A 21,937-nucleotide genomic window follows, 5' to 3' on the forward strand; every position below is an offset into this window, starting at 1 on the left:
GGAGGAGTGAAATTCAAATATTGATTTTGCTTGGCTTTTTCCTAGGCTTTGATGTTATTAGCAAAGAGCATCAAATATTAACTGATACACCTGCATAAGCAGATGTCAAATAAGCAGTGCTTCAGTCACTGCTGGTATAGATTGGGTTTGAATTCAGTGAAAGAAGGAAAAAGCTTTTCCTTCTGTTTTCCTGGCTATGGCATCTACCACCCCTTAAACCTGGCTTAAAATCCCTTCTCAGTTGGAAACTGCTTGTGTTGCAGTGTTTTCTGTACCATTTTGCTCAACCCATTTCAGATGTGCGTTGTGATACTTTTGCAGGCAGTTTCCAGTTCATATTTTCTTTTTTTAATCAGGCAGAGACATTACAATTAAAATACCGTAAAAGCGATTCTGGCAGTATTGCAATAAGCATGTTTTTTAATTAAAGAAAGAACATGGGATGTACAAATAGTACCAGCTAATGGGAAATTTCATCCAATGTATTTTTTAATTGAGATTTAAAAGGAAGAAAAGTCAGGCCTATTTCTCCCTGTCGCTGTGTGATATATTCCTATATTTTTACAACAAGGTGTACCACGTCTGTAATAATTACAGTCTCAGAGGTTTAAAGTCCTGGCTGTTTTCACGGAAAAAAAAATGAAAGGCATCAGTTCTTTAATTTGTTAGTACCATTTTTTTTTCAGTAGGAATTCAGTAAAGTGCAACTTGCAGAGCTGGACATTCCTGGAGGAAGGGCTTTAATGCCCCAAATCTGTAGCAATTTGATGATTTTTTTTTTTCCAGTTCTTCCCCCAGCTGTAAACTTTGGGTCATGTTGGGGTATGGGCTGCAGGTTTCTCTTTGTCATCCTATATAGGATGGGCTTACAGTGTGTGCATTAGACTCCCAGGGCTCTTACCTGCCAATTAAATTGATTTTTTGCAACTTTGGCAGCTATTGAGGCTCCTCTGGGTGCCGCAGTATGAGCAGGTCAGTGGAAGTTAATCTCAGCTGAGGAACCACACGCAGCTCCTGCAGACACCAAACCCAAACCTGAGGCAGCACCATCCCCTTCCTGGCACAGAAGGAGGGGATGTGCCCCTTTCAGGGAAGCAGATCCTGCCTCTAACCATGGGATGGGAAAATCTGCTGAGTCTGTCTTCCCCAGGTCCTCATTACAGCAGCAGCTTCATACCATTAGTAGATGTGTCCTCACACGCTTTTATGCAGTACAGAAATACAGCCATCATAACCTGTGCAGGCTGAAAACTGAGGCCTGGGTCTTCTTAAGGCTTTTACATGCAAATGAATATCTTCAAAGGCATGAGTCTGTGTCATGAGCAGGCTCTAGGTAAGGAGAAACACAATCTTTCTCCATAAAACAGTGCTTCTGTTAGTGCCCACCTCGCCTCCTGAGGGTGAAGCACCTAACGTGTGATCATCACCTGTAGACTTTAAATAGTAGCTCAAGGACCTATTTTTTTCATCACACATTTCTGTGTTTACCCTGTTGCTTTCATGAGGCTCACCTGGAAGCTTCCTTCATTAGATCCTAAATAATGAACTGTGATATATGCTGTCAAAGCCATCCAGCAGTGTCCACACCTCTTTCCCACCAGGTTAGCTCTCCTCTTGCAAAAGCACCGAAAGTGTTGCTAAGTCTCTTGGAGAGGTACCTAAGAGCTGAAGAAACAGGAGGTCTTTGAAGGAGATATACCTAAGGTAGTGTTCCCTGGGCTGCTGACTCGAATTGCCTTTGCCTGGCTCCTGTGCTTCAATGGAAGAGCCTGACCAGCCTACAAAGGAGCACACGTGCCATCTGAACAGATGGCTGTGAGCACAGCAAGCCAAAAAACACAGGCTTGTTGGGCTTGGGAGACAGCTTCTTTCTGAGAATACTCCAACAGCTGCTGGTTCCTCACCCAGGGACAGATTAAGGCCTTCATCCAACAAAACGCTGGAATTCAAGCTTAACTTTTCAGCGTGTTAGTGACATCCTGGTGGAAATACACAAGCATTTGAATTCACAGCTAGTTTGGGATACGTACCTATATATTATGAACGTGGAGGAACATACGCAGGGAGGTGGAAAATGAGTTTTGGACTCTTGGTTCAGGCAGCCTTTGGGATGGAGCCAATAGAACAAACTTCTTTTCTCCTTTGCATCTTACTCGGCAGTGGTCCAGCCTGCAATCAACTTTTACAGCTCATCCAAATGTCATGTGAGCATGTCAATGGGGTGCAGGAGACAGGTCCATGAAGTAATCGATTGTTCTTATTTAAGGCTCATAAATTCTCTATTCCTCTTCCTGTACACAGGAGGACCTTTGTTTTAGGTTTGGATTTTGTTTTTTTTTCCCCTGCTTGGAGGCCCCACCAGGCACATCCTTGGAGCCAAAGAACGAGCAATAAGTGGGCTGCCAGCACACTGCAGCCTTGTTGTGTAGGATCAGTTGTTTCAGCAAAGATATTCCAGCTCCAGCAATTGCCTCCTGCTGTTTGCCACTCAGGGATGTTTGCCAGGAATATAACTTCTGAGCTTAAGCCTGTCTCATGGGGGATTCTGTGGCTTTGTCATGTGAAACACCGAGTGAGAGGAACAGGGAAGAGCAAGCTGAAGGTTGTGGGAATATTAGTTATACATGGCCATGGTGTCCCCACAGCCCAACTAGAACAGACCTTCCCTGCACGGTGGTGGGAAGGAATAGTCCAGTTGAGGATACGACCTTTCAATCTGCAAATCCTCTTCCATGCAGAGGAGGTTTTCTGTTAGTTGAGGGGGCATGATACAGTAATGACATGTAAGACAATTCTTCTGTTGGTACCCTACTACTACTGATACATATATATATATATATATATATATACACATACATATATATATATATCCTGAGACTATCCAGCACCTTTCTTGTAGTTTGCTTGCTTCAACGCTTCATTCAGCTTTACATAAAGAAGTAGGATTAACTCTGGTGATAGGAACTTTTATTCTAGCTCCCTAACGAGGTCTTCTTTAGGAAAAAAATAGACTATTTCTCAGGATGATCTTATATCGACAGTGAATGATAAAGTGTGACCTTAAAAGATGAGAATAAAAAGACTCTCCATGTAAAATGTGCACTTTGGAATGGGGAATTTGCTTCCCTCTGAGTTTGGGAAATTTCTAGAACACTCTAAATCACAACCTAAATAAGAAGTATCAATAACTCTTTTATACTTTATGAGAACACCCATGTTAGAAGGATTTTTTTTAAAAATGAAGTATTCGAGAAGGAATATAAGCTGCCGTGTCTGAAAGCATGAACATTCATGACAGAAGCAAGGAGAAACTTCCTACAGTGACCCTCACAAGCCTTTACTCCGTTGTTATTTATTCTTAGTTTCAGAAGTGTGTGATGCAGCTTCATTCCGTAATGAATGTTCTGGATATCTGGGCTGTGGCATGGCATTATCCAGTCCAGGACACCTGATAAAGTGAAGTGTTAAAACATTATCTTTCCAACTCATTTCTTTTTGAGTGCCCCCTCTACCATTTCCCGAGGACTTCAAAAGATAAATTTATTTTCACAAAATCAGTTCTGTCAAAGGTATGATGGTGCTGTAGTTAGTTACAGAGCAGATTACAACCCCCTCTTATTATCAGGTTTGTTTTCCTTAATATTCTTTTTTTTTTTTTTTTTTAATTTGGTCTGGCATTTCTCCCCTTTTGTGGGCCAGAGGGAGTTGCCTACAGTTTAGGGTTTTTTCTCTCTTTCTTTTTTCTTTTTTTTTTTTTTTTTTAATTTGGGCTGGCATTTCTCCCCTTTTGGGGGCCAGAGGGAGTTGCCTCCCGTTTAGGGCTTTTTCTTTCTTTCTTTTTTCTTTTTTTTTTTTTTTTTTAATTTGGGCTGGCATTTCTCCCCTTTTGGGGGCCAGAGGGAGTTGCCTCCCGTTTAGGGCTTTTTCTTTCTTTCTTTTTTCTTTTTTTTTTTTTTGGTAAAGACAGAGAAAGAAAGATTTCTTTTCTGAGCAGAGAGGTGGAGGCTAATTACTGGGTTAATTGAGAAGAATGGTGCTTCTGATGTTCTCACAAAGTATCAAATAGCCTCAACATATTTCTCCCTCCTCCCCCTCACTCCACCTAAAGAGATCCATTGAATTTGCACATTACTGTACAGAAGTGATTATGGGTTTAATTGTATTTATTTTGCTTGGTGGGGAGGCCATCATAACAGTAGTTGATTGATTTTTATAAAATCACCCTCAAGGTCACATGTAGGACTTTGCTTTCCTGTGCAGCCATAACAAACAATTTGAGGGTCACAGCCAAAGGCTCCACTGAGCAATATTCTCGTTTTCTGCTTTCAGAGAAGAGGTCAAGTGCAATAAAGGAGGGAAGCATAACTTTTATTTTCTTTTAAAAAAAGGGGAAGACAATCTTGTAAAGCAGCAGCTGTATATTTATTCTGACCCAATGAAAAACACAGAGAGCTGAGGGTAAGAGGGACAATATGCAATTTATGGACATAAATATTTGTAAGTTTGGCTAGAGGTTAGTTATTTTTTTTTACACTTAGACTTGGTAAATGGTTAAATGAATCCCTGCTAATGCTTTCTTTTCTTTCCTGAAATGCTGCTTTTTTTTTTTTTTTAATCTTCAGCATCTGAACTTTTCTTTTTACACTTTCTTTTCTCCCAAAGACTGAGTGCCTTTGGGCTTTGTTCTGGGAGGAGTTCAGAAGCAAATAGCCAGGGGACAACGGTGTTACGGTGTGACTGTGAGTGTAGCTGATATATCTGTTTCCCATGATTACATGTTGTGTTTGACTGCTGCTTCTAAGGGAAAGCCAAAGCCTCAAAGCAAATGCCTTTTGGTGGTTTTGATCTTGCAAATCTTTGCACCAGTGCCAAGTGTGCTTGGGTGGCCATTGTGCGTTGGGACAGAGAAAGCAGGGAACAACCCTCACCTTGAAGTCCAATTATTATTAACCCTACACATCCAAATCTTACCCCGGGGAGTGGAAACCATTCTATGTAGGATTTCCTCCAGGAAGGGTCAAACCTGCAGACCAGGCATGGCACAGACAGTGTCTGCATGCCCGATGCTACTGAAACACATTGGGACTATGGCATATTCTTACACCTAGAGTAGACCAGTCACCAGCATTCAATTACCAAGCTTGCCAGGCACCTGGGTGTCCACAAAAGTTATGGAAAATATGTGAATCAATGGAGGGAAAGACTAGTCAGGAAAACTGTCATGCAGTTTGCCTATTACTGAGAAACAGGGGATTTTCAAATTTTGTTGAAATTTTGTATGGCCAAAATGTGGCTGAAACTTGGGAAAACTTTTGAGGTTATTGTTTGAGGGAGAACTATGATTTTTACAATCAAAAGATAGGACAACTTTGGCTACTAGCTGTCCTGGTTCATTGGTACAGCATGGCAGCAATTAGAATACTCATTTAAAATTGTATTAAGAGAGTGGAAACAGAAATTACTATATTTCAGTGGGAACAGAGCGTAGGAAGTCAATAAAGACCTTGGGGGAGATGTCTTTTTCTTTTTTTTAATGTTAGGAATAAAATAAATCTCAGTGATTTATAGTTCCATTTCTAGATTGCGGTGATAAAATTATTAACACTGCTGCTATAAGGCAAATGTATTTAATAAATATTTCTGTTCTCAGTATGGGAAGGAACAGGATGGTAAATTATATCAGAAGAGGAAGATGGACCAGCAGTCCATTTATTACTGAAGAATGTTAATATGATGAAGATGTTAAATACAATTTTTCAGGAAAACACATTCTTAAATCAACAGATCCAGTCTCATTCAAGAGCTTTAAAACTGCTTGTAGAGGCATTCTGTGGCCCACAAATATTCATTTCAGAGTATATGGGAAATTACAGGGGGCTGTAGAAGTTCTGATCTGGTGTCAGCATCCAGACAGGTAAAGGAAGAAATATTGGTTGCTTGTTGTGATATCAACCACGGGTCAGAAGAAAAAACTGTATGAAGTTAAATGCTATAGTTGATTGAATCTATAAATTACAAACCATAGGAGTGACTGAATGACAGCATAGAAATTTTATGGAAAAAAACCACGGCAAACTGCAGTACATTTTCTAAGAAAATTACAAGTTTGTTTGATAGTTAATTCTTTAGAACATGTGATAGTGTGATGACTAACTGAAGATCACCTGCCCAGATCTCATGAAAGCTAGCAGACATAAAATTTTCTAACTCAAAAAGTAAATTCTTATTGGGAAACTTAGAGTGAAAACTAAGGGATGGAAATGCCTTTCCATGAACTATGTACTTAGGCCACAGATTTCATTGCTTCAAGAAGTCATTGAGACTAAATATTAGAAAGAGTTGAAGGATCAGGTCTATATTACTGGCAAAAGTTATCTAGTTATACTAATAGATGGTAAAAGGAAAATGTCAGCAGACAGATGAAACCTGATGCTTTGAGGCGAAGCTAATCTCTAATTAGGGATTAAAATGAGGTTTTCATGGGATGGGGAGATCATCTCGCATCCAGCTAACAGGGAGAAGTTTCTTATACTGTATTTGGAAGCATCTGGTTTTGAACAGCAGCTGGAAGAGTATGCAGGATTAAATCAACCATGGATCTAAACAGGTTGCCAGTTCTTATGTTCCAAAGATGTTTTCTCTTCTCCCTGTCACAAGTGGTTTGTAATCTGAAAAATAACATACACATTAACTTGTAATATCCCTTTTTAACATTTAGAGAGTGAATAGGTTAAGACTGGGGTTTTCCAAGCCACTCCTGGAATTAGAGAGACTTAGATGTCTGCCCAGCCAGCCCATGAATGGGCTTGCTCAAGTCTGGAAAGACAGCCTGTGGAAGAACTGAAAAATGGACTGAATTAAAAAGGTCTGTAAAGAGATGAGAAGAGAGGGAGAAGTACAGGGCAAGGTGGAATCTTTACAGGAAGCAATTTTATTCTATCCTTTATCTCATAATTTTATTGCAAAACCATTTGTGGACCCATGTCTTATGCTCCTTTGACCATGAGATAATGACTCATTATTAAATCTATGGTTGCATTTTCTTCTGTTGTCTTCAGGTGGCAAACTTTTGTTCACTGGTCCAGGACCTGTAGAACTGCATGCTCATTACATTCTGATATCTGATGGAGGAGAGCTCCAGGTGGGATCCCCCAAGGCCCCTTTCCATCACAAAGCACACATCTATCTCTACGGAAGCCTTCATTCTCCACCCTTATTTCCATATGGGGTCAAGTTCCTGGCAGTGAGGAATGGGACTCTTTCCATTCACGGTGAGTACATTTTTTCTTCTCTTTAAAAGCAAAGCATAAATGAATAAAAGAAAAGAAAGTAAAAGAAAGCAAAAAAGTTTCTAGAGGAAAAAAAAAAGAAAACCAACTTTGATCATGAACTTGAATTTCTAATTACAGTTAAGTGTTTATTGAAATCATCTTTTGGGGCCAGAACTTCATATCTTCCCATTCACCATGAGTCTCGTATTTCTAGAGTACCTTATTCACCAAAGCTCATTGCTGTATGTCCATAAAAACTCTCATACTCGGAAGTGAGTAATTTTGAAAATCTGGACCCCAAGAAGATAGACATTATCAAGTAGTCAGTAAGCCCTGGCACTTGTTTAGGTGCCTCAAGGTTAGTTGATTTTGTGCATGTCTGTCCACAATTGAAAGTCTCCATCCCATGGTGGGTATCATGTGGGTTTGCTCTGCTGCTAAAAGGGGATATCCTTCTCCATCATGTCTCTCTATAATAACTGGGACATTTCCTTCCCAAAGAGGTTATGGCTTTTGGGGTTTGGAAGAGATGGGGATCTTCCATGTATGTCCAATGGTGAGGTGAATGCCAAGCGTGCTGTGGTTAGCACCCTGTGTCTGCTGGAGTGGGGATGATACTTCTCTTCAAAGCAGAAGCAAAGTGCTCCTGGAAATGTAGTTTCCCTTTCTCTTCCATCTCTCTGTGCTGTGCTGGCATCCCAATGCCAGTAGTGTCTCTCTAGATTTAGGAGCACAGCTGGCACCTCTGGGTTTTTCTGGTGGTCCACATAGCCACGCCTGATCAGCATGGGTTGTTGTCATAAAAGATAAGCCCAGGGCTATGCATAAAATGCCAATAATTTCACTCCTAGATGCCTGGTCCTCTGTCCTTTGCTCTAACCACTGGAATTTCTCTCAAAGGGCCAGAGCTCTACATTCCTACTAAGTGGAAGGGACAAGGGGCCTGAAGGACAGAAATTGGCAGATGTTGTGAGGTAGAAGAATTTAGATACAGAACTTGAAATACAGATATAAAATGACCATTTCTTGGTGCAGTGGATTGGATATGGAATTCAGGTCCAAACGCAACATGAATCAGAACATTAGTGCAATGCATCCATAGAATGAGGGGGAACGGTTTTAAAATGAAAGAGGGGAGACTTAGATGAGATATTAGGAAGAAATTCTTTCCTGAGAGGTTGGTGAGACACTGGAACAGGCTGCCCAGAGAAGCTGTGGATGCCCCATCCCTGGAGGTGTTCAAGACCAAGTTGGATGGGGCTTTGATCAACCTTTTCTAGTGGGAAGTGTCCCTGCGAATGGCAAGGGGGTGGGACTCGGTGATCATTAAGGTTCCTTCCAACTCTAACCATTCTGTGATTCTATGTCAAGTTCTTAACTAATGGGCTGTTTATAAAGGCAGTGTGTGTCACAGAGGAGCAAAGAAATAAACCCAGTGCCTCATCTGAGGCACATCTGAATGACTCATCTCCCTCCCTTATGTTCTTGTGTGTCAACCTTCATACTGGTAGGCGTTCATATCCTCCAGCAGGGCTTGAACTTCCACCCTCCTGGCCTGCAGGCAGAAATGTTGCTCTTTGAGCATCACTGACACGTATGGCTCTCAGTCAAAAATGATGTCAGACACCGAGGGGTACAATCTGAGCACAGCCAGGGAGCCAGCTCTACCACTGTGCGGTGCGCCTGTCAGTTCACAGGAGCAGGGCAAGGTCAGGTGAGACCTCTTGTTGGAGAGGAGCTGGTGAACAGATGCTTTTTGGAATCAGCAGAGATCATAGGAGGCTGGGGAAGGTGCTCCTGGTAGTGCCAAGGGAGGTGGGTTGCACTACTCCCGAAAGCCATGTCAGGTACAGTTGAAGACTATGTCAAGACATAGCAAGGCTAAATTATTTAGCTTTCACAAACAGCTTTAATAATTTCAGTAAACTGGCCTTGCAGAAGGGCAGAGCATTTCTATCCCATTTCCTAGAGGGGCTCTGTGAAGAACTGCTGTTAGATCATGTGGGCTGAATTGACTGTCTGTTACTGGCCATTGAGTTTCATACTGTTATTCCAGCCTTGAGTTCAGTAACTCGCATTAGATTAAAGCATGCCTTCCAGAAAGGCCTGGTCTTTGAGGACATCAAGGGAAACGGAAGCCAGCATTTTCTGTAGAAGCTTGTTCCAGGGGATTAATTTGTTTAATCATCCATGGTTTTATTTTTTGTTTCTTTTTTTTTTTAAGAAAAGTATTAAAATGATTTGAATTTTCCTGATAACAGCTTTTGCTGTTTCACTTTCTATATCTTCTCCTGCTATTTTAAAGTATCCTTCCATTCTCAGTTTGACCCTTGTATGTCAGGATTTTGTCCTTAAATTCTCAGAGCTTTATAACAAGAGCCTTGTTTTCTTCTTGCTGTTGAGTTTTTTAGCAATGTAGGAAAAAACAGCAGCAGCTCCTTGCTGCTGTGCCTCCTGTGCTGCTTCTTGTTTCCCTTCTGAACCTGTATCATCCCTGGTTTGTTGGGTCCATCCTCACAGGCAACCGGGACAGAAGCACTTTTTACAGTGTTACCTTGGCAATATGATGGAGGGAACTAAACCTAAGTGTCCGTGTCAGTACCCTCAAGGTCTTTCTCACTGATATTTCATACATTTTACCCAGTGCTATAATTCCTAGTGATTCTTCATCCTTGAGGAAACCAAGGTGAGGTCTGCAACCCAAGCATTACCTGGATGGAGGTATGTGGAGATAAAGGTGGCTCTGCCCATCAATGGAAACATCTCTTGGTTTCAATTTCTTATCAATTCTTATTCAAGAATTCTTATCAATTTCATATTCAAGAAATCCAGACTAGCTGTGGAGTCACTTTTCAGCTCTGCACTACACAGTAGAAGCCCACTAGAAAACAAGACCAAAAAGAGTGTGTTCTTCTACTGGGTTCATATTGCTTACATGAAAGAGAAATATGTTGTTCTGTCTCCAATTTAGCACCAGTGTGGCCTGTGGTATAGAATAAATTGTTGAGCATGACATCCCCTTTCATATATATATGAAAGAAGCTGACATGCTCAACGATACATATTTGTGAGATACATATATATACACGCATATATATGTTATCTCAGATCAAAATCATTAAATAAACAGGCTTCCAAATTCTTAGCTGTCTTGGTGAAGACAGGACCGAGCGCATTTTAATTTCTTTTCTCCTTCAGACTGGGAAGTTTGGGGGATGCTCTGCAGCCATGGTTGAGTTCAGCTTGTTTAGTAAGCGCTGTCAGCTCCTCGCTTTGATATGTTAATATGACTAAGGGTTTCCCACAATTCCCTTGTGAGTGGCAGTCCTTTGCTCCGGTGGTTGTAGCAGACTGGGAAATTTCACTGTTGCCTTTGGCTTTAGCCAACTCCCCTGCCAGTCAGAGCATGCCACCCATAAACTGCCTGTCAATCACCCGTCACTTTTAAAGGGGGTTTCAGTCAGCCAGGGCAACTCGACTTTTTGACAATGTAATTACGGCCCTCGCATCCGCGGTAGGGGCCTGAGCGGGGCTGAGAGAATTTTATTGATTGTTCAGAAGGGAAATTTATCACTGTCTCCAGCTCCGTTCGCACTTTATTCCCTGAGAAACTCTCCTGACAAGCTTTGGGAGAGAAGTTTAGCGTGGTGGCCTTGGCTGTTCTTGCGCCTTTGTCCTTTCCAGGGAAACCGTACTGGAGATACCAGCAGATGCTGAGCAGAGGACAGGGACCAGGTATGGAGGCAGCATCAGTGGAGATGCTGCATCAGTAGCCAAGGACACCTACAGCTAATTCACGGTCCCAACACTGTCACTACCAGGAACAGAAAAATTTTCAAGGCCTTTTCCATTCTGTTCCATTTTTTAACAGTCCTGTGTAGGTGAGGTCATTATTTCATTGTGTCCCCTCAAAGCAAATTATGCCTCTTCCGAAACCAAAGTCCAGCATTTTTGCTGTGTATTTAGGTGAAACTTTGTCCATAGCAATGCTGTGATGATGCAGGGCATGAATATATAAGTCTGTTCCTTGCATTTTTGACTCATAATCTATGCCTCTCCAACTAGATGGAAGATGGTACAGATTTAATATGATGTTACATTCACTTTTTCCAGACTGTGAAAACTGTGTGGTAAAGAAAAAAGCAATGTTCAGAGAGTTTTGGTTTAATACTGTACTGATTTATAATCAGCAAAATTAAAACAGAATTGTCAGTGGTCATTTCAGTCCTCTAAAGTCATGGATAGTCCTCCTGCAAAGACTGTCCCTGCACTTGCAATGGATGCTGAGAGTGGAAGATGACATTCTACTGGAAATTCTGCACATCTATCCCAGACTTCCCTGCATCCAAACCAATCTTATACATTTTCAGTGTTAGCTCAGGAAAAGAAGTATTTTTTTTCATCAGTTGAACCAATTATTAATTTTAATCACTTTTAATCAATAATAAAACACAAAATATTTGTGATCTGTGCACTGTGCTCTTCAGAGCCCGTGCATTCCTCAAGAGATCAAACATTTAATCAAATGCTTCTTGCTTTTCCTCCATTAAGCAGTGTTATGTATCTGTGCTGAGTTTGAGATTAAGAGATCATAGACAACATGAGAGAATTTGTTCTGCTTTACTCACATATTAAAAAGAAAATCTTCCCAGGGGAAAAAAAAGAAAAAGAAAAAAAAATCTGTAGAAGGGGATTCAAGACAGGGTGCAGAGATTTGCTAGAGATAAGATGTGCTTTTTTACCTAACTAAAGTGTTCATCCACCCAATACATGTTATTTCCCACTAACTGAAGCCATGGATTTGCACACCCCTGTTGCACCAGGGGTTCAGATCTTTTTCCCCTTTCTGGGCTCACGTCCATAGGATGGTTTTCCTTAGATGCTAGTTATTCTGTGTGGTGGTTGCAGGAGGGATTTTTTGCCCTTTGTGACAGCATTTTTCCTTTCGAGACCTTGACTTTAACATGATGCATTAAAGCAGATGGCTCTTGAACAGAAGGCTAAGCTGCCTTGAATCCCCTTGTGTTCACTGGGGGTAAGAAACTGCACTTAGGCACTTCCCATGGAGTAACTAATGTACAATGACTTGTTTCTTCACTTTCTTATTCACAAATATAAGATGACCATTAGATTTTAAAAACCTAGCAGATGGGGGGGAAAGAACCCAGAGAGCTGGGCTCAGGGAAAGCTGCTGTGTCTTTTATAGCTTGCCCTTCTCTGTAACAGAGATGGATCAATTGTCTTTGATTTAAATTTGTCAGTTGCTCTGTATTTTGGTGCTGATCTTGAGGAGAAAATGTGATGTAAAGAGGACTGAGAGATGAGTGCCGATATATACATAAAATATAATAGATATAGAGTATCGCTACTATATTAGCTTGAGTTTCTTGAACGGGGGGAGATCTGGGATGAAATAGTTACCTCTTAAATTTTTGAATATTACATTGAAATACCCTTTCCAATTCTGGCCCTGACTGCAACTGTGGAAGAGAACTGAAGAAGAGAAGCAATCAGCAACCAAATCAGGGTGAACTTTCACGCCAGATGGGAGAAAGCCTCAAAAGTGTGGCAAGCTGAGAAGCGTAGACTCAGACCTGGGTTTTCTCATTTAAATGGCCGTGCCACCCCACGCACCCACTCCCGCGGGCAGACATTCCCTGTCTCGTTCAGCAGCAGCACAGGAGATTAACTGGCAATAACCTAAAATGTTAACAGCTGTGCACGGCTCACGATGGGATCCGTGGTAGTTGGCTGCTGCGTTTGAAGCTGCTTGATCCTGGTGTGAGTTTAAAGAGGTTTTTCCTGCCCAGAACTTTGGGTTGTGGGCTATTCGCAAGTGTGGAGCATAGGTTTCATGTCAGGTTTGCTGGTTTATGCATTGAAGAAGCTGGTAACATTTTCCCTTTTCCTTTCTGGACTGATGCAACCTGACAAAATGACTGGGTAATATGTAATTAAAGGACATGTTCCTTTAATTCCATCTGAATATGAGGAAAAAGGTCTTTACTATGAAGGTGCCAGAGCACTGGAACAGGCTGCCCAGAGAGGGTGTGGAGTCTCCTTCTCTGGAGATATTCAAAACCTGCCTGGATGTGTTCCTGTCCAACCTGCTCTGGTGACCCTGCTTTGGCTGGGGGGTGGGCAGAGGGTGTTAGACTAGATGATCTCCAGAGATCCCTTCCAACCTTCCAACCCCTGCCATTCTGTGATTCTGAGATTCTGTGATCAGAGCCTCTCCATGAAGGACCCCTGCCCAGAGCCATGCACATGATAGTGCCTCAAGGAAGATGGCACGTGATGGCTTTGTGCATAAGCACCTACCAAGGTTCACGTGAAGGCATCAAGCAGGTCCAACTTTCTTGTCTCAGTCTGCCTGTTGCTTGCATAAAGCTTGTGCCTGATGCTGGGTTTGGTCTCACACAATGAGGCCACCAGACGAGCTATGGGTCGAACCCATACTCAAATTCAGTCTAAAACACACAGTGATCCTTAGAGCCCATCATGGAGGCTGCTGTAAGTTGCCTGTGAAACAGTCAAAAAGCTGATAAACTCCCAGGTGTCTCAAGGGTTAATGAGCTGTTATAAATTAGAAAGGACCTCCTATTCTTCCTTGGGGTATGAATAAAAAGCTTTCTGCACTGGCTGGGGAAGTAACAGAAAAGCTGTCTGTATCTCCCCAGGAGCAGCCCACACAAACCAGTTTTTCCTGCAGGACTGCATGGGGGTGGAAAGACATCTCCCACTTTCAGAGCAGAGACATCCTTGTCTTTCTGAGATGCATAGTGGGGAAAAAAGCCCCATCTGACTCTTCTCATTGCAAAACAAGCTAGAAACGTTGTGCAAATGCTTAGGGATTGGAATTACCCTATATTCCTAGGATTGGAATTAACGGGGAGCAAAAGTGAGCTGGAGACCTTCAGCTCCAGAGAGCTGAGGGCTCACAGTTGAGGCAAGCATTTTTCAACACCCATGAACAGGTAGGGAAGCAGGTCTCATCTTTCCTTTTCTGATTCCCTACACATTATGGCCAGTGACTGGAATTGTCACCGCAAGAGTTGACAATTGGAATATTTTTTTAAAAAGGTCCTCATCTAATCCATGTTCATGAAACAATTTCTTCAGGTCCTTAAGGATCTGGGGATTCAAAGTCCATTTGACCATAGTGAGGTGTAGCAGCACAGCTGTGTGTTATCCTGACCAAGGAGGCTTTCTGGAGAAGATTTTCTATTCTTTTTCATTGAAGAAATCCTACACATTATTATTTTTATGGGTCATTTTATCAACTGAAGCAGCAGCAGCAAGAAGTCTCTGTCCTGGATCTAAAACTATATTAAAGAAAAAAAATCTTTTTTCTGAAGCACCCATTTCCAGTGGATGTATTGACATTTATCACTCTGACATTTGGAAATTTTAGGAATGGCCAAGATAAGTGTGAGTAGGCAGTGCAATCTGGATGGGGAAAAAGGAATAATAAGGGATTATGACAGTGGAGAGGGAGCTGGATTCCTTAGGCAGTCTGACACCTGAAATGCTGCAGTAAATTGTTTTGTGTTTTATTACTAGAGATTTTTATGCCAGTGGTGTGTGGGGTTTTTCTCTCTTTTTTAATCATAGCTATAATCCATTGAATTATATTTTTAATACTGTCTCTTGCAAAATTCTTTTCTTTTTTGGGGGGGATATAAACTGCGTGTTTCTTTTCACTTTGTTCATGGGAATTGAAAGATCTTATTCTCACTTACACTAAAGATTTACAACGTAGCTGCAGCAGATTGACAGATTATCTGCAGTATAATTTGTGTAGTCACGGTAAATAGATTGTGTGTCTGAGCCTGAAGTTCTTGTAAATTCCTTTTGTGGTATAAAGGGATCTCATTACCTCAACTTTAAAGCGCCAATAAACTGTCAAAAGGTGTAAAAGAGCTTTATAGTTTGTCAACACTACAAAAAAACCCTGTGTTCCTAACCTTAGTTAATTGATTTGTGGTAAATAGGAGTGAAGATGAGATGCAGCGGGATCCTAGCCCTGTGTAGTTAAAGGAGAAGGGTTCAAAGTTTGCTGTCCCATGTCAGAAGAGGAAAATTGTTTAAAACATTTAAACAACTGTTGGGAGAAAGACCAACTTTCCATGGCAGGTTTAGGGCTGGAACCAGTCGTCCTAAAACTAGACTCCCATTTCAGGAGTCTAGTTTTTACCAACATTCTTGTGCATAATCCAGATTTTCTAGCTCTGACACTGGTTGCTGTCAGGCTTGGTTAGGAGGTTACCTGGGTTTCTAAAGTTACATAGCAGCATATGGTCCGGAAAGTCTTGTTTTCAGGTCTGGGGCTTCAGTTTTCTATCTATGCAACATGTCATCTTGTCACCAAAATTCTTTGATCTGGAGCAACCCCATAGGTTTAAGATGGAATTCATCCAACGATATAGAAATGTGTGAAAGGTATGATTTCATTTTGCTCTGAAAGGAACTCTTTAAGCAGTGGTTGGGGAATTTTTCTTCTTCTCTACTTGACATAGAAAAGAGAGTGGCATTGGACATGTCAGAATTACCTTGTTCTTAATAATTTTGCCAGGTCTATACAAGATTGCATTTTCGCATCATGCTTGCAATGGGAAGCATAAACCAGGGTCCTGGTGCCAAGATGTTCCTCAAGCTACGATTTGTGATTAATTCACTTTGGAATTTGCTTTCAAGTCCATTGCATTTCTGGGTTGCCATTTGACAACATGGTTCTGCTCTGCTCAGTATTTAAAGGTGTTTCTGTCAAGTTATTTAGTAAAATGTCCAACTCTTACTTTGCCTGCAATAGCATTTTAAGTCTAGAGGCTCTGTCCCTGTCTCTTTAACATGAAGGCACTTCTGCTTTAGATCTCAAGATGTGTTTTTTTTCTAATCTGAGTTTAGTTAATTATTAAAAATGAGTTCAATAATTGAGGAGTTATAGAGATTCATCTATTTTTCAGTACTTTTGAGTGTTTCTGCTTGCAGTTCTTTTTTTTGGGGAGAAATAATTTAAATATATTGCAGCTGTTGGTCTTTTAAACCTTCTGCTCTCAAACAAGTAATTTATTTACTTGTTGCACAGTCCAGTCTCAGTCACTGAAGGTTATTTTATGAACTCTTCAGGTTTCATCTGAAACCGAGTTTGTTTTTAAGGGGAAACAAGAAGGCTTAGCACCTCCAAAGGGTGGTCCTGAAGACAGACTGCAGAGACAGGGGTCTTTGTTCCACGAAACCCCCTTTAGCTATTCATGATCTTTGTAGAGAGTTCATTGGTTCTTTGAAGGAGAGAAGCTGGAGAAGACCTTTGGGAGATTAAGGTTGTCTCCCAGCTGGAGGTCATTCCCTCCTGAGATGTTTATCAGCACATTTCCCCTCCCCATTTAAAAGCTGGGTGGAGGAGTGCCTCTGAAAAGTGGTGTATCTTACCCAGTAAGCCCATCCCTGGTAGGTGAGCAGAGGCCTGGAAACTTCTTCAAGAAGGAATAATTTGACTTGGCTGTCTGCTAGCTGTTTGGCCACTCAGTTACCTGAGAATGATACCATTCTGGGTACCTGAAATGGACCTAAGGCATCTATGTGGATCTGGCAGTTAGGACACAGGGTTAATGTCAGTCCAATGTCTTCCTGGAACAGCAGCTAGAAGCCAATTGTACATGCAAAATTACACGTTTAGGTACCTGAAACCAACCCACAGTTTCCAAACTAGGTCAAGTGAGCTGCAGACACCAGTGGTGATAGTAACTGAGGGGCTTAGTGGGTGCTGTGCTCTTTTTCAAGCTGTCATTGTTTAAACCTGTTCAGTACTGAAGCTGGAGAACATGGGGCTTGCATATTTTCCCATAACTGGAACTATGTGAGATATAGGTCACAATGCAATACTTACTTTCAAAAGAAAAAAAAAAGTGAAATTTTAGGGTTCCCAGCTGTAAATTGTTTCTAGAAAGGGGAATGGGTGATCTTAAACAGCAATGTGTGATGGCTGTTCGAGAAAGAGTGTAGTACATTTCTGTGTGGATGTATGATGGGCTCCATCAAAATCATAGGGATAGGCATATGTTATACTTAAGGCAAAGAAGCCTCAGTTATGGTCTCTCCATGATAATACACCAGAAAACTCACCAGTCCTTTTAAATAATCTAAATAACCCCTTCTACGTAAAAGGAAAAGATAAAAAGAACTGTGGAATGGGAGACAGAGAGGGAGGTTGGGAGGGCACAGTAGGAAGTCAAAAAAGAATAAGAAAAAAAAAAAAGGAGGAATGTTTGGATATTTTGAATACTCTTTCCTTTTTTTAAGAAGAAAAAAAAATTAAGAAGATTTTACTTAAAATTTTTGTTTCAGAGCTTGGAAGTGGAAAAAAGCCTGAACCAAGCCTTTTCCATTAGAGCATAATTTGGACGCAGAATGGTTGTTTGCACCTCTTAATGATAAAAGTTGTTGCCCAGCAGTGTTTTTATAATGGTTGCTGTAGTATGTGTGTGACAGATGTTCACAATGGGAGTCAGTTGTGTGTCTGGACGCAGATGCACGCAAACACACATTAAGACATGCACACAAATCAGTACTATAAACAAAATGTCCAGAGCTGGAGAAAAATTGTGTGCTGCTCAACATGCAGATGGCTGCTGTCAGTCGTTGGCTTTTATGCGAGTCCTAAAAATTCACGAGGATCACTCAGTGAAAGAAGGTAAATGAATAAAGATGATGAGACTGCTGCTAGTAAAAGAATGCACATAGGCTGATATAAGAGGGTTTTTTTGAGCTGGCTAAAACCATGTTGAGGATGAGCTCTCACAGGGATAATCTTTGATGTGTGTGTTCATGGATGGGGCAAGGTGTATCTTGTGTATGTCTACATTAGAAAACAGTGTGGCCCAATAGAATATCTGTAGCAGGAATGATGCAGGTGTCCACATGAATGCAGAGTCCACACTGTATGTGTTTTGGGGTCTGCTATACAGTCATTCTAGTCTGGTTCCGTTAGCATCTAAAGAGTATTATATGTCCTACTGGATTACAGTTTCTGCATTAGTTTCATCTAAAGGAAATTTCTTTGATGCATCCCAAAACAGTTGCATATGAACTCAAGCACATTAACTGATGGATATCTGGGAGATTTTCTTAGTTGTAAGTTGAGAATTTCAAGTCTGATTTAAGAAAAAAGAAGAGATAACAAGCCAGAAGTATCTCAGATATCTCAGTATCTTTAGATGCCCATCATTGACACACAGAGCAGGTGCTCAAATTTACTTCAAGATGACGGAGTATAAAGACCTGATTCTTCCTTCTTTCATTCTGCTGTGAATTAATTGACTTGGATGGGCTACTCCTTATTTCCATCTTCATTAAGGAAAGAATAGGGACACTAGAGTATAAGCAACAAGAAAGTGAAACAGCATATGGAGAGAGAGAAACTTGCTTAAAATAATTTGAAAATGATTTATTGGAAGCAACCTCTACCCTCAGTGATTTCTGGTGTTATTACTTTTCTATAGTACAGCCAGGGAGGACAGTAACTTGCTGTGGGCTAAAGGTAAATTATGATCTACTGCAAAGGAGGGAAGGAAAAAATATACTAAAGGTGGGTGTGTGAGGTACACGCTCTCCCCTGATGGTGTTCAGTGTGTTGGATCTCACTGGACCAATCTGTTCCAAAGCCTGCTGGGGAAAAAGAAATATCAAGAGTTAAAGCAAACTTCATGAAGCAAAGAAGGGAGGGTGAAATGGCAAGATGTTTCATTGTTGCACACAGATTTGGTAGTATGTCCACTGAAGAGGAGGGAATTTGGGAATCTGCAGTTGCAGCCTTGCTATTATCTTCCAGTGGTGGCCTAAGGTTGCTGATGTAGAGGACTTTTCTTCACCTTGCAGTTGTGCTGGCCCATGTATTCACTCTTCTTGCCAAACCTGTAACCCATCCCCACCCCCAGGGTTGTAAGCGACCTTCATATCGACTGAACCTTAATGCTGAAAATATATTTTCAAATCCAGCCAGATTAAGGCCTCACCAAGAATAAGTTTCAGCAGCGTGTTCTGAGATTCAAGTTTTAGCAAAAAAAATCTCCGAAGTTACAACATTCAAAATTGAACGGGATGCTATTTCTACTTTTGGATGAAAAAGACTGAAACAAATACTTTTCATATGAAAAGTTGAAGCCACTTAACCCAAGATTTCAAAAAATAACCCCATATTTTGAATCCTCCCTTAGAGATAGCTCTGAGACAACCTTGTGTTGCTGGCTGAGACAGTAGTCACTCTTAAAATTTTTTGAAACTAGTGATATTTGTCTTTCCATGTTACTGAAATAGCACTAATAGAAGCATGTGTTTTTGGGAATGCAAGTTACCTGTGAGCCTAGAGTCACTGCATGTTGTTTTGGACACTTGACTGGGGAATCTGCTAATTCAAAGGGCTTTTTGCACTCCAGAAAGGATGATGGTCCCTGCAGATAGTGCTTTTCTCCATTGATTATAAAGGGTGATTAAGAAGAGGGAGTTTCTCATATAGGGAATTAAGTTTGGGGAAAGAAACTGAACTTTAGCTTCTAGTGCTTGTTGAGTAAACTTCTTTCCAGCACATTTTTTCAGCTTTTGGGGTCCAATAAAGACGAAAGGTCTGAAATGAAGATGTTGCTTGGAAAGGTCTGTGTTTCTGATGCAAGCAGATCTGCATAAATCCTCTTTAGCATTAATCCTGTCTCTCCTACACAGCATCAAAAAGCAATGGGTGACTATGGGATGATTTAGCATTAATCCTGTCTCTTCTACACAAAATCAAAAAGCAATGGGTGACTATGGGATGATCCAAGCAAGGCAGTTTTTTCTAAACATGCTGCTCCTGTGTTTTTTTTTTATGGTGGTTGACTTGCTTTTTAATGTTTTTTAATTTTTTTTATTTTTTTTTTCAGGCTGGATGCCCAAAGTAGCTTTCACACTCTTGAATGTATCAGCTCAGGCTAATGACAGACGATTAGTGCTCCAGGAACCTGTTGACTGGCAACCTGGTGATGAAATCGTGGTGGGCAGGACAGGCCTTGGAGATGCACAGCAGCAAGAAGAAATGGCTGTTATTGAGTCTGTGAACAACACGGAGCTGTACCTTAGGTCACCGCTCAGGTATCTTTTCAAGGGCCAAAGGGATTTCTGTAGCAGAGAGCTAAACTAGGGGAAAAATTGGTCAAAGTGAGGATTTACTCTTTCCTGTAGGACATAATAACTGCACAAATCCCTTTAACAAAGGTGGCCAGAGATATTTCAGTTCCTCGCTCCCCCTAAAGCTAGTGAACGTTCAATCCTGAATGTTTCTCACTATGCCTAAAATCTGTGTCATAACCATGAACTCAGGAAACCTTTGAAGCGGAAAACACTGATGACCAGTACAGTCCATTGGCCTCAGCATAGGGTTGACAAAGAATTTTCCTACATAGTTAATTTCTTGAGAGAGAGCATTTTTTCACAAGAAGTGTCTGACTCCTGCAAAAAAATAAAAATAAAAATCCTCCCTTCTTGACTGATTTTCTTAATCTGATTAACAACACACTCAAAAGCGAACTACTTCAGTTTGGAAATACTGCTCTGTGTTTTCACTGAGTTGTAGTTTCCCTGCTTTACAACGTTGTCTGTGTGGAGATCTTGGTCAAAAGATACTTCTTATCATCGTAATCAGGGCCTCAGTGTTGAAAAATGTTATCTGTTTGGGAGGCAAGCCAACTCCAGTGCTCAGAAAGATTAGTGGTATCATTTCCAGAATTAACTGGTACTTGAGAAAGGAAGTACTGATGTTTTTCACCAAAATATGTTTTGGGAAGATGAAAGAAGTTCAAGGGCTGAAATATTTTGGTGTAAAGATACATAATGTAAGGAATATTTGTGAGCTTGAGAGACAAAAAGATGGAAATAAACATCAGCTGAGGAAAAATATACCTAGACCATATATGCAGATGCATTGGATATGCCACTGTCCGCAGTGAGATAGGACTGAAGCCAGCTCTGAATTTGGGTAGTTGGAGACAGCAGCTTAGGGTAAAGCATCATTCTTGTCATCCAGCAGGTGCAGATACTTTTGTACTCTTTTTGTGTCCTTCCCCAGGTACTCCCACAATATTGGAGAGGAATGGGTGACTGGACAAAGCCCGCCTTTGAGTGCTGTGGTGGCACTGATTAGCAGAAGGATTGTTGTTCAAGGAAATGTCACAACGGAGAGGATGTCCCACCTCAGACAGTGTGCAAAAGCAGGTGTTACAAGAGGTGAGGTCTTTTCTCACTGAAATGTACTGAGGAGGAAAATTGCTCCATTAAAATCACGTTGTGGTATCACTGTGTATCGGAGATCTTTCTTGATAGGGTAACTTTGAGACATACCAGCAGCAGGAAAGTGAGTTTATCTTTCCAAACATTGTTTGACATTGAAGCATGAAGTCTCAGGAGTTGAACTGCATTTCATTGAAATATCTCAGATGCACTATTTTCACATTGTTGTTTCAAGCCATCTTGGGAAAGACCCTTTAGTTTTGCCTGAGCCTAAGGGTGTAGAAAAGAAACTGTCTTCTGAAAACATGTTTCAGTGTACATAATATTTTAAATTTTTAATTGTGTTTACTATTTAGTCACTTTAAGAAGAAGGAAAAACGAAACAGCCCAATGCTGTTTGTACTCTTTAG

The 21,937-nt window shown here is 41.0% G+C and overlaps 1 protein-coding gene across 1 annotated transcript in view; it reads left to right on the top strand.

The window, feature by feature from the left end:
- The window catches only part of LOC106891668 (fibrocystin-like), a gene marked incomplete at its 3' end in the record, with an annotated part of 118,113 nt that overhangs the window by 57,598 nt on the left and 38,578 nt on the right, over positions 1-21,937 (top strand). The window contains exons 14-16 of the mRNA XM_014948378.1: positions 7,059-7,271; positions 20,186-20,393; positions 21,367-21,524. Of these exons, the coding sequence (XP_014803864.1) occupies positions 7,059-7,271; positions 20,186-20,393; positions 21,367-21,524 (579 nt within the window). The remainder of the gene's footprint in view (positions 1-7,058; positions 7,272-20,185; positions 20,394-21,366; positions 21,525-21,937) is intronic.

Source organism: Calidris pugnax, unplaced genomic scaffold, assembly GCF_001431845.1.
Source record: "Calidris pugnax isolate Ruff unplaced genomic scaffold, ASM143184v1 scaffold140, whole genome shotgun sequence".
In the NCBI taxonomy this organism is placed as follows: domain Eukaryota; kingdom Metazoa; phylum Chordata; class Aves; order Charadriiformes; family Scolopacidae; genus Calidris; species Calidris pugnax.